Source organism: Hemitrygon akajei, chromosome 10 (genome assembly GCF_048418815.1).
Source record: "Hemitrygon akajei chromosome 10, sHemAka1.3, whole genome shotgun sequence".
Classification (NCBI taxonomy): Eukaryota; Metazoa; Chordata; class Chondrichthyes; order Myliobatiformes; family Dasyatidae; genus Hemitrygon; species Hemitrygon akajei.
Genome location: NC_133133.1, coordinates 56,314,353 through 56,328,110, shown reverse-complemented (window position 1 = coordinate 56,328,110; position 13,758 = coordinate 56,314,353). Strand labels below are relative to the sequence as shown.

The 13,758-nt window shown below is 38.0% G+C and overlaps 1 protein-coding gene across 2 annotated transcripts in view; it reads left to right on the top strand.

Annotated features, from left to right (window-relative positions):
• cstf2 (cleavage stimulation factor, 3' pre-RNA, subunit 2) overlaps positions 1 to 13,758 on the top strand; it is a 71,214-nt gene that overhangs the window by 13,619 nt on the left and 43,837 nt on the right. Inside the window, exons 8-10 of one of the 2 annotated variants that reach the window (XM_073058336.1) lie at positions 2,124 to 2,268; positions 6,850 to 6,912; positions 10,004 to 10,060. In XM_073058336.1, coding sequence (XP_072914437.1) covers positions 2,124 to 2,268; positions 6,850 to 6,912; positions 10,004 to 10,060 — 265 coding nt within the window. The remainder of the gene's footprint in view (positions 1 to 2,123; positions 2,269 to 6,849; positions 6,913 to 10,003; positions 10,061 to 13,758) is intronic. The other variant, XM_073058337.1, reaches the window with a different exon arrangement.

Below are 13,758 nucleotides of genomic sequence, written 5' to 3'. Positions count from 1 at the left end.
TTCAGAATGTAGAAGATTGAGAGGAGATTTTATAGAGGTATACAAAATTATGAGGGATATAGGTAGGGTAAATGCAAGCTGGCTTTTTCCACTGAAGTTGGGTGGGACTCCAACCAGAGGTCATGGGGTAAGTGTGAAAGGTGAGGTTTAAAGGAGAACAGAGAGGAAACTTATTCACTCAGAGGATTGTGAGAGTGCTAGTGCAAGAGGTACATGCAAGTTCGATTTCAATGTTTGGAAAGGTATTTGGATAGTAGAGATATGGAGGACGGGCTGATGAGAGTGGGAAGTTTAAATGGTTTCGGCATAACTAGATGGGCCGAAGAGCTTGTTCCTGTACTGTACTTCTCTGTGACTTCATTTATACTTAATGTAAGTTTAATGTTTAGGAATATTTGCTACATGAAATCTAAGAAGAAATATCTTTTTTTAATTTGCTTTGAACCTTCCTCTATCCTTGGCCAAATGGGCTTCGGGTCATTTGTATTTTGCTCTTATTTAAGGTAATGTAGAGATTAGGAACTGTAATTGGTATTGTTAACATTTAAGTCAGTTTGAAATTTGCAATGCATTGTTCACATTTTGTTCAGTTGTCTAAATAATCCATTTTGTGTAATTTGTGTAAGTAATGTCAGTGTGGTCTATAATTTTTAGAATTTGTGATTTTTCTGATTAAATTATGTATGTAGTGAGCGAGAATGTTGTAACTTGCTGTAAATTAACGAGACTGCTGATTTGCCTACAATACACCAGACAATGTAAGATTATTAGAAACTGCATTTCAATTTAATGAAAATTTGTCAGCATCTTGACCATCATAGAAACATTTATCTAAGTATTTTAATATTAGAAATGTGTTTACCTATTGGAAAAGCTATCGATTTTATTTTTGTAATTATCACATACTGTTCCTGTGGTTCATCATGTTTGATAATTCTCACTTGCAGGCATGAGTCAACAATTTATAATAAAAAATGTAAATAATTCTTTCTTCAAAATAATTAAAGGAAATAAACACAACTGCTTGGTTCTCTGATCTAGAGTTGCTACAAATTTGCCAATTTTTATCAGTTGTATTTTGTTCCCAAGTGAGGGGAATTCGAAGTGGAGTGTTGAAGAGATTAAGTAGATTAAACATCTTTTTATATTGCAAATAAAATATGGAAAATAGATATGATGCTTCTATTATTTAGCAGAGTCTGTGTTTTTTGAAGATTTAATTGCATGTTAACTATTTTGCTCTTCACTCCCTTCCAGTATCTCATTTAGTTTTGAAATATATACTGCCTATCTCTGAAGAATATTGATAATGGCTGGGGTCATAAATCTTGTACAGACACTGTCCAGAGCAAGGCAATGGCAAACCACTTCTGTAGAAAAATTTGCCAAGAGCAGTTATGGTCATGGAAAGAACATGATCGGCCACATCATAAGACATGGCACATAATGAACGAATTAACTGGCTATTTAATGAAAGCAAGCTGCTCATAGTCTGTTTGCTTGATAGAAACTAGAACTTCGTTCATGTAAACAGGAAAAACTGAGTGCTTCTCTAGTTAAAATATGCTGACAAACTAAAGAGTTTTCTGAAATTAAATTGGTCCATTGGCAGACAAATCGAATTAGTAGCTATTTTAAATCCAAGGTTAAATTATTAGCCAGGTAGCATTAAAACTATTGCTGAAGTTAAAATACAAAATGACTTCAGTGATGCAGAACATATGAATTTTTATAGCAAATTTTGAGTTACCTGCCAAATTACTGATCTGGGTGGTGTCATTGGGTATGCAGTGCTAAATTAGACCCAGAACATCCCAAAAAGTCCTACAAGTAGGAGCGAAATTTACTCAGTCATTGCCAATGACATTATTGGAAGATCAGTGTATTTTCCTTTGTGGTAATTTGTGCCTGATGAATCACTTCTCAATTTCAAGAAAAAATTAACTGCATATGAGTAAAAGATTATAAAGTAGCCTCTATTTTTGTGATTCTTTGCAGAGAAGCAGTTGATTTGACTTGGGTCAAGATCATGGGAAAAAATCATTATTAAGTATTTGGGTGGGAGGATTCTCTTTCATATTTATGAGCAGTTAATTTGTACTTTTATGTTTTCTTATCATTAGAGTGGAATGCATGTGAATGGGGCACCTACTTTGATGCAGCCACCGATGCAAACTGGAGTATCTGTTCCTGGACCCGGACCGGTACCAGGGGGGCCAGGGCCTGGACCTGGACCCGGACCTGGACCAGGACCAGTTGGGCCTGGAGGTACAAACGTGTTTGCAGAACAGTATTGAAATAACTTACTTTATCTAATCTAATCAATTTAATTTCCTATTTCTTAATGCTTTTACTTCACTGCATTTGATTTTCAGGTGATAGCAAAATTAAAAGTAAGTTGGAGCAGCAGGAAACCATGGGTCTGCATTTACAGATAATCTTAGCATTTTTTTTTGTGTAATTGTTGCTGAATGGTGATGGCATTTAGAAAAGCACAACTTGATTAATGAGGGTCAGTTTGTTTTATGAAAATAAAATAGTGTTTGATAAATTAATTAGGATTAATTTAAGATGTGCTTGACAATGGGTACCAGTGGATTTATGAAAGCCATTGTATAACTCGTCACAAAGATTACATTGCAAAGTGACAACTCATAGCGTTGGTGGCTTGATGCATACACTAATAAAGTATTAATGAAGAGAATCTTAAAAGTGGGAATAAATGGGTCATTTTCTGGTCAGCAAACTAGCTGTGTGGGCCAAAGATAGTGACTTCAGTTTACATTATTGAGTTAAAGATGGTGATGCACCAACATTTATGCACAACATGAAGCTTGGTGAAGAAGTAGGCTAAGAGAGAAATGCAAAGGATTTCAGATGAAAAATTAAATATGTGGGCAAGAAGATAGCAGATAGAGTATAATTTGGGCAAATGTGGGCTTTAATTTTGGGAGGAAGTGTAGAAAACAAAACTTGTTTAAGTTAAACTTATTAAATGTTAACAGTTACAAGCTTTCTGTCAGCTTTTGAGTTTTTGCCTTTTTTTTTTCCTTGTGTGTCCAAAGGTGGTGGTGGTGGTACACTGTGGGCAGTGGTAAATTTTAAATTGATTTCTTTGAAGTGGCTTCTGAGCTATGTAGAATGAACCATTTTTTCTTGGGTCTCTTCGTGGAGAACCTCTGTCTTGTAGATGTTTAGTGTAAGGCCAGTTTCATGTATGTTTTAATGAATGAGTTAAAGGTGACTTGAAGCTGAGCTTCATTCTGGATGGAAGTGGTGTAGATTGAACAGGTTCCTATTTCTCCTGTAGATTAATTCCATTCTATACAAAGCTTGCTGAAAGTGAAGTTAATTTTATGATGAGAATGGTCAAGTAAGGGGTTGGGACAGTGACACTACCTTCTCAGGCCCCCTCGCACTGGGTTTGGCTATGTGGTAGATCCACAGATGAAGACCAGTGCTTGTATCCAATCATATAGCAGGTAACTTTTTAAGGGCAGCTTTGATCTTGCCTTAATGTAGGCTTCAGAGATATGGACAATTGATAGTAGATGCCACAAAACATTGAGAAGTACCAAAGTTTCTTCACATCTAGCAGGATAAACAAAACCTCCACATTGAGTTTTCAGTTCACTCAGCCAGCTCTGATTTGCAAGTTACATTGATTGCGTGCCAATGTCAGACTTTGAAACATTCCATCTTCTTTCAAGCTATATCACTGCAAGAGATTACTGGGGGACCAAGGAAATGCTTTAAGAATATATTATGTCATGCTAACTTGTTGATTCCTGACCTATGACCACCCAAAATAGAGAAAGTGTTTCAGGATGCCACAGAGCACATTGAAGCTTGTGTGGAACATGTGGACACAAATGAAAAGCTCAATGAAAGTAGCAGAAGCAATGTGGATGTCTGCACATTCCACATTGGCCTCATCACCCACCTCAGAACTGAAGTAGAACCAAGACTCTGACTACATTAAAAAAAATTAAAAATTTAATGCCATCCTATATAAATAAAGAGATTTGACTACAAGTCACCCAGCAATTCTCATAGGCCTTACTTGTGGCCATGTTGGAGTACTATCTTCAGTTTTTTCTCATCTCAGGAGGGATATACAGTATTTGTCTGAGGATGTACTTATTTACTAGAATGATTTTGAGAAGAGAGTGTAATAGGCTTATGTTGGAATAATTTTGGATTTGGGTCACAAGGAATTTTTATTCATTTTGCTGTTTGCAAATCTAAGGTCCACAACTATAGTGCTACAATTAATAAACTTCTGGAATCTTATGGTGTTGAAGTAGGAAAGTGGGATTGAGGAAAAAGGTTGACTTATGGTCATGTTGAATCAAGTGGTGTACACTTAACTGTTATTGTGATTTCTGTTCATTGCTAGTATTTCCACTGTTCAGTGCATACTGTAGATTCTCATTTTCCCTTAGGAACTATCTGAGCATTCGTAAAGAAAGCTTTTGGCACATTGACCTTCATAAATCAATATATTGAGTACAAGAGATGGGATGCTGTGTTGAAGTTGTTTAAGATGTTGGTGTGGTCTGACTTGGAGTATAGTGTGCAGTTTTGGTCACCTACCCTATAGGAAAAATGTAAGCAAGGTTGAAAGAGTACAGATGTTGCTGGGTCGGGAGGACCTGAGTTATAAAGAAAGATTGGATAGTTTAGGACTGTATTCCTTACAACGTAGAAGATTGAGAGGAGACTTGATAGAGGAATACATGAGGGGTATAGATAGGGTAAATACAAGCAGGTTTTTTCCCCACTGAGCTTGGGTAGAACTACAACCAGAGGTCATGGGTTGATGGTGAAAGGTGAGAAGTTTAAGGGGAGCGTGAGGGGAAGCTTCACTCAAAGGGTCGCAAGTGTGTGGAATGAGCTGCCAGCACAAATGCTGCATATGAGTTTGATTTCAATGTTAAAGAGAAGTTTGGATAGGTACATGGATGGTAGGGGTATGGAGGGTTATGTGCTGGATGCAGAGACTGGTGGGGTGGTAGGGGAGGACAAAAGGAACCTTATCCCTTGTAGCATGGTGGGAGGATGGGGTAAGAGCAGATGTGTGTGAAATAGAAGAGATGTGGTTGAGGGCAGCATTGGTGGTGGAGGAAGGGAAGCTTCTCTCCCTCTTCTTTGTCGCCAAAGAAACTCCAGATGTCTTTGAATTCTCGCTTTACGATAGGGCAAACAGTAAAGATACCACCTTGCCTTGTGTAGAGGCTCCAGAATCATTCACTGTTAACCTCTTAAAACCTAGTTGAATTTGCACCCTCATTTAGTAAAATTATTGCTGATCTAAGCCCTTTCTTTATTTATATTCCTTTTCTCCATAATTTCTTTATCTTCTGGCATTCATAGATATTATCCATGCCTTTTTCCTCAGTGCATTGATGATCCATTTAAAGAGCGTGAAGTGCAGCACTCTTAAATTTGGAATACAATTTCTGAGCATCCAGTTCTAGTGCACGGTTGCAGTACTCTTTTAAAGTCACTAGATGGTAATGAAACTTTGTTAAACCTTCTAATAGTAACAATCAAAGGAAGACCATAGTATCAATTCAGTATATACTTAACTTTTTAGTTGATTGTAGTCAGCTGGTGACCAGTGTGAGATTGTTGTTGCAACACCACTCAACCAGCCCATCCATTTTGCTCGTGTCCGCAATCTTGCCAACAACAGTGGTGTCATCAGCGAATTTATACTGTAAGTGCCATTTGAGCTGTGATTAGATCCCCAGACATGAGTGTAATGAGAGTAGAGCAGTAGGCAAAGCACACATCCTTGATGTGTGTCTGTGTTAACTTTCTATGAGGAGATGTTATTACTGATCCACACCGAATGAACTATCCCAATGAAGAAATCAAAGATCCAGCTACAGAGGCCCAGATTTTGAAATTTGTTGGTTAGTACAGAGGGAATAATGGTGTTGAATGCAAAGCTCCAATCAATAAACAGTAGTCAGATATATTTCTTATAGTTGTTTATATGCTCCAAGGCTGAGTGGATAGCCTGTGAAGGCTGTAAACCTGTTGTGGCAGTAGGTAAGCTGTAGCTGATCCAGGTCATAGATCAGACAGGAGTGAACTCTAGCCATGACTAACTTTTCAAAGCACTTCAACACAGTATATGTGAGTGAGTGCTGGTGTGATAATCATTGAGACAGCTCAACTTGCCTTACTAATCACCAACTTGCTTCACATCTTTTTGAAGCAGGTGGGAACCTCTGCAGCAGTGAGAGGTTGCAGATGACCTTGAACACTCCAGCTGTTAGCTCATCACAGATTTTCAGTGCCCTGCCAAGTACAGTCAAGGCGTCAGACCTTGAGAAGGTTCACCCTCCTGAAGGATGAACTGAAAAATAGTTTCCTAGAGCTTGGGAGGCTGAGGAACAACCTTAAATCTATGCAAAAATAATTAGAGGCACAAATAAGGTGAACAGTCAGTCTTTTTCTCAGGGTAGGAAAGGCTAAAACTACAAGGTCTGGATTGAAGGTGATAAGGGGAAAGGGACCTAATAAGCAGTTTTTTTACACATGTAAACTGGTGGGTATATGAAATGAGCTGCCAGAGGAAACTATTGAGGCAAGTACAATTACAACCTTTAAAAGACACTTAGATTGCTAGATGAATACAAAATGGCAAATGGTATTGGTCAAGGTTGGGCCAAAGGGCCTGTTTCGATACTACTTATATGACTATTTCAGAGTTTAAAAAAAAATCTTAACCAATGGATCAATTTCAGCTCATCCACCTCCACCAAAATATAGTTGTGTATTGCAGCAATATTCTGTTTCCTAATATATATACTTTGTGTGAATTACTGCCCACAGGAAACATGCAGCCTCAGATGGGTCTTGCTCCTCCAGGACCGGTACCAATGGACAGAGGACAAGGTATTGGGGCTTGTTTTTCAACTTTTTATTTGATGATGTCCTTTGCTTTTAAATTAACCAATCACGACTTATAACTGTTATAATGAAAAGGAAGGGGAATTTTGCTCGAGTTTCAAGGGGTTAGTAACAGCTGTTAAGTTCATTTACTTTTTTGTTATTTTGTTCATTATGCAGTTTTTTTTTTTTCTTTTCCCTGTTCATAGCAGTTCCAAATGTTGAGTTTAATCATTAGCTCAGAAAATGAAGTGGTTCAGTTCTTGTATGCAGAAAGATGGAGATAGCATTAAAGCATGAGTTAATAAGTAGCTGGTAATATTTGTGCCACTCAAATACAGATGCGGACTAAGATCTAACCCTTGACACTTGGGGGCATGACTGTTGTTTCAGATCCACTAATAATATCTTGATAGAGATCTGCTTAGTAATAAAATTATAACCTGTCCAACTGCAGTCAGTTCAAACTTCTTCTAACCACAAGCACTTGTACTTATACGACCTGACTGACACATTTGTAGAAAGGTAGGAAAATAAGATCTGCTTTGTTATAAGTGCCTTACTTTTTATCAAGCACAGAAGTCATATTGTGATATAATATGGATAAAATACTGAGCAGTGCTGGTCAACCTAACTTGAAAGGAATATTTTAGTTCCAAAAAAAAAACCAACCAAAGCAATCTGAACCCAACACATGGTTGGCCCTGCTAAATTGTATATTCCTGGGTCAAATAAAACTCCATTGGAGTAATCTGTTTAGAGGAATATATCAGGGTTTTGTCTGCGGATACTCCAAAACATTTTCACTCTGTACAAGACACATCAAAGGCATGATAAAATACTCTCCCTGTGACTAAGTGCAGTCCTGACAACACTCAAGAAGCCTGGTACTAAACAGGATAAAGCAACTCATTTGGTACCAAGTCTGCATCCTGAAAGTGATCTTCCCTACAACTACTGTTCTTGCAGTGTTTGCATCTACAAAATGCTCTGCAAGTACTTAGGCTACTCGAAAAGCATTTTGCAACCTGTTACTTTTACAAGTAACACAAGTAGGTTTCTTTACCTCCCTCCCCAAGATGCATGCTATCCTGACTTGAAAATATTTTGGTATTTCTTCACCATATCTAGGTCCCACCCAACAATCCTGCAGGATTTCTTTCAGAGTACTGCAGCAGTTCTATAGATGGCTTCTTACCACTTTATTTAGCTTTTAGTGGCAGGAATTATCTATACAACATTTAGACAAGCTAATAACGTAGCAGTTAGCACAACGCTATTACAGCTCGGGGCACCAGAGTTCGGAGTTCAATTCTGGAGTGGTTTGTAAGGAAGTATGTATGTTCTTTCTGTGTCCGTATGGATTCTCTCTGGGTGTTCCAGTTTCCTCCCACAGTCCAAAGATGTACCAGTTAGTGTGCAATTTCATCATTGTAAGTTCTCCTTTGATTAGGCTAGGGGGTTAAGTTGGTGGATTGCTGGGCAACATGGCTTGGTGAGCCGTAAGGGCCTGTTCCATGCTGTATGACATTTGTGCTTTTATGTGCCAGGTAAAGTCTCTTTCAATTAAGAGTATGACCATGTAGCCTTGACATTTAACAGCATTACTATCACCAAGTCCTCCACCAACAACAGCGTGGAAGAGATTTGCTCTACAATAAAGTTTAGAATCTGGTTATAACTAGTTCAAATCGAAACTGAACCAAAAGGTAGTTTCTTTGTGGTAAACATCACACAAAACCCTCCATTTTTCATGGCCAGTAAGTACAAAAACATACATTTGCCCAGCTGGTCTATTATAGCAATCGTGTAGACTTTAGCTCACCCAACATCTGCAGTTTTTTTGTACCTTTCACAAAAATATCTTTAGGTTCAAGGTGAAGTAGAAAACATCTAGCAGACAGTAATGTAATTGTAGATAAAGTGGAGTTGTGGATAATGTGGCATGTATCTTTCTACTTTATTTAAAGCTTTATTATACTCTTTGATTTCCCTGTGTTCTATAAAAATGATAACTTGGTATTTTAGTAATTTTTTTTAACCTTTCATATAATGTAGCATTAAAGGGTGGAGTGAGGAACTGCTGGTAAATATTTATACTAAGTTGGAGGTAATGAAAGGACGCCCTGCAGTGCAATTCTATCCATTTGCTAACTTCTAAGTCACTTGTGGATTGCGGGTAATCCAGGTCTGCAAAACCTTGTTTTGATAGAAAGATAATTAATGTCAAATTTTGAATTTGGACAAAATTACTGATTTTGGCATATTCATTCAATGTTACCACTTTTACATTTTTACATTTACATTTTTAATACCAAAGAGGTATATGTTGATCATTTTTAAAGTTTGAGTCTAAAATTAAATAATTTTACTAAGTTCCCGTCATTTTCCCTGAAAGAATGAATGGGCTGTATATATTTTAATAGGTGTTTATAAACCTATCAGTACATAAATTTGCTATGCATAGATTCAAGTTTTTGTAAGGTTTACAAGAATCTTCTATGGTTAATTGCTTAGATAAATTCTGCTGGTTTTAAGTAAGCATATTTGTTTTTTGGCACAATAAAAATTGACAGTAATTTGTTTCAAATCAAAATAGTCAGAATTCTACCTGGGTAGGAAACTTAAACTTTTACTTGATGTTATTGCACAGCATTCTGTTTAGATTAGTACTTTATTTTCTTAAATTTTGAAGACTGCTTAGAGACTAGTTTCTGTTGCTTATATTAATTGTCATTTGCATTTTTTACAATGTGATAGTCATATTTTACCTTTTCTCTTACTGTTTTCCCTTATTATTTATCTTCCTTGAGCTTGACCTTTCATAGGAAAACATAGCTCCTGTTACAATGGTGTGTTTCTCAGAGTGTTCACTGATAATACTTTTTCATTTTTTTATGACACTTAAATACAGTCCACTTCTCAAATGGTATTAAGCAGTGTCAGTAAACTTTTTATTTTCTTGCCTCTACAAGTCTTCCACAGAGTGTTCACGGAAGGATTATTTCTTGTGCTTCTGTTACTTTTAATGCACAAACCTGAATGTTGCAAAGGGCAGGTTATCCATTGCACTGTTCTTTATCTCGTATTCTCACAGGAAATATGCACTCACCTGTGGCCTCCGCAGGGACTGCACAGATCGAGAGAGGACAAGGTACCGGTCTGATTTCAATTTTTAACCTCTGATCTTATAACTAGCCTGTAACAGAGATGTGAACCCTTCAGCTTTACTGGATTGCTTTCACTTCAAAAGTGTTCATTTTTGTTGGAGGGGATGTAAGGGCGCATTTTTTTAAAACATGGAATGAATTTCCTGTTGCAGATTTGAGGTCAGAGGTTAAATAGATTTTGGAATTATTGTGAAGTACCAGTGTTTTATAAATTAAACCAGAAATGTACTTCAATAGTTATGTCTGACAATGCCATTTGCCAGCACAAAGCTCCAGTGACCAAAAAGCATTATCAAAAATGTGGCTGCATTCCGTGAATTTCAGTTAATAGCATCCAAATCGGGAACATCACAGTATGCTGCCCATTATATTAAAAGTCTACAAGTGAAGTTGGTTAACCAGACTGGTGGACAAACGAGGATGATGTTTCCATCGATGGTTTTGACCTATTTTGTAACTACATATATTGTTCAGTGTTGAAATGTCTTGCATTTTAAAAGTTACCTGAAGCCAGTTATCTTTTAACAAGATAAACCATTCACAATTTCAAACTGTTTGACACGTTAGTTGTTTGCCCTACATTTTGATTGCTTTTCCTAGAAAGTATTTATTAGCACATGGTATGTTGAAGGCTGCAGCTGAAAATTCACAGGATTAAATTGGGCTATCAGTCTCTAATTCTCTTCTAAGATCATTGTGCAGGAACAACTTTCAAGCCACTGTTACTGCATTCTGGTAGAATGCATAGATAATTTAAAGTTGCATTTCCCCTAAGGACCTGACATGAAGTGCCCTTTGCCACACACTTATGCCAGACTGAACCTGAATCAACATTCTGCTTGAACTTTGAAGGAAGGTAGCATACATCTTTTTTTTTTTAGCACTGAATGCGTATCATTTCATCTCATATTGGAGATGCCTCAATTTCAATTTCTTCAAATATACGCCATAACTTTGTTGTCGTAAAAAGTACTGGAAATACTCATCAGGTCAGATAAGATCTATTGAAAAACAAACAAATAATGTTTCAGACCTTTAGTTTTGCTGTCTTCTAATGCTATCTCTACGGTGCAAATCCATTTTGAAATTTGTAGTCAGTAACAAAACACAATTGAAATGATAGCTTATGTATGACATGTTTTCTAGTATTTTATTTTTATGCCTCTTATCACCTATGGCTTTTCTGGGTTTGATGTTGGTTGGCTAGCCTGATTAGTGTAAGATTTATAGGTAAATAGCAACTTTTTTTTAATAGTACTGTCAATATACAAAGGTTTCTCAAAGCATATAGCTTTTAAAAACATCACACTTAGCCAGTAAAGAGAAGAGTGGGTCATACAACACATCAGCCCATCTAGTCCACACCGAACTGCCTAGTTGCATCAAGTTGCACCTGGACCACAGCCCTCTATACCCTTCCCATCCATGTACTCATCCAGACTTCTCTTAATTGTTAAAATCGAACCTGCAACCACCACTTCCACTGGCAGCTCATTCCACACTCTCACCACCCTCAGTGAAGAAGTTCCTGCTTGTAGGGAACTTCCAGTTGGAGAATGATTTTGGGTTGTGGCACTGATGGTCCAAACCCAGTGAAGGTGTGAATTGCCGGCGGATTTTTATGACTTGTTATTATTTTGACTGTGACTAAATTTTCTTTGGTACACATTTGTAGATATGGTATCACTTGCAAGGCTCTTTTTATCCATCTCTAATTATTTTGGAGAAATTGGATCAGTTCCTTAAATTGATACATTCTGTGTGCTGAAGTAATTGATGATGTCTTTACAATCCTGTTCGGAAGATGAGGTGCTTCAGCCCAATAACACTGAATGAAATCATTATCTGAATTAGGAAGTGATAAGGTTCTTACATGCTTGCTGCTCGTGCCCTTCTAGATTGTAAAATTTACAGATTCTATATGTTGCCAAATAAATCCTTGCAGGGTTCTTGAAGAGCCTTTTATAGATAGTACTATTGGACACCCCAATCTGATCTTTTGCCTGCTCTGGATCTTTTTTATTGCTAATTGCCAATGGAACATGAACTATCTCGACTTCACCACTCCTCTCTCCAATTGCAACCTCACTCCTTCCAAACGCACTGCTCTCCGCTCTCGGCGCACTAATCCTGACCGCAGTGTCAAACCCACAGATAAGGGGAGTTTGTAGTAGTCTGCTGGTCTGACCTCTACCTTGCTGAGGCCAAGCAACAACTGTCAGGCATTTCCTCTTACAGGACCCTACGGTGGAGCACCAGGCCATTGTCTCCCTCACCATCACCAACCTTATTAACTCTGGGGATCTCCCATCCACTGCCACTAAACTCATAGCTGACTTGCCTCAAACCTCTTGTTTCTATCGCCTACCCAATATCCACAAACATGCCTGTCCAGGTCGACCCATTTTTTCAGCTTGTTCCTGCCCCACTGAACTTATATCTGCATACCTCGACTCAGATTTATCCCCCCAGTTCAGTCCCTTCCTGCCTACATTTGCAACACTTCACACACTCTTTGATTTCAATGGTTTTAAGTTTCCTGGCCCCGATTATCTTATTTTTCACTATGAATATCCAGTCCCTTTTCACCCCCATCCCCCACCAGGAAGGCCTTAAAGCTCTGTTTCTTTCTCGACACTAAACCCAACCATTTCCCCTCCACAACCACTCTTCTCCACCTGGCAGAACTTGTTCTCACTCTCAATAATTTCTCTTTCTTCTCCTTCCACTTCCTTCAAATAAAAGGTGTAGCCATGGGCACTCGCATGTATCCCAGCTATGCCTGCCTTTTTGTCAGCTACGTGGAACAGTCTATGTTCCAAGCCTACATTGATACCACTCCACAGCTTTTCCTACGCTACATCGATTGCATTGGTGTTGCTTCCTGCACCCATGTGGAGCTCATCCACTTAATCAACCTTACCTGGTCCGTTTCTGACTCCTCCCTGCTCCCCGCTCTCCCCTCTCTTCCCCCCCCCCCCCCCACTGATGTCTATCATAAGGCAGCATTTTCACTATGTAGTGTAGTGATTGAATATTCAATTTGATAAAAATGCCAGTCAAGTAGACTTTTGTTTTAGGTAATGCTGAGTTTCAGAAACGTTATTAAAGCTACACTTATCTAGACATAAAGGAAATATTTTTTTCATGTTTCCAACAAATGTTTTGCAGGCATTGAATAGGTTTTGGGGAGTTAGGAGGTTCAGTCACCGGAGAAGTGCTGAGTGTTCGACAGTCATTGTGGTTATGTAAACTTATAAATCTATGAAAGGGTTACATATGATAGAGTCTTATCCTCATTCTATTTCTTACGTTCTTATGTGACTGTCAAGTTGTGTTTCTGGTTGAAGAATGTAATACTGTTGAAGATCGAGTAAGATAGTTAGACTCTAATTTCACATGTTCATGATGTTGCATTTCAGTGGCATGGATGTAATTTCCCAGCTTTGAGCCCATGACTGGGCTTGCTACTTGTGGAGATGGACATCTTAAAGAGTTCCAATTCTTTAGTAATAGTTTGGACTGAAAAGATTGGCCTTAAATGGTCTTTGGAGAAGAGACTGCCAATTGACAGTAAGTTTTACTAGGGCACAATGATGCTCTATTCAGTCAAATGCTGTCTTAAGGTCAAAGATAGTCACTTGTACCAAACCTCTCAAAGTTGGTTCATTTGTCCATTTTT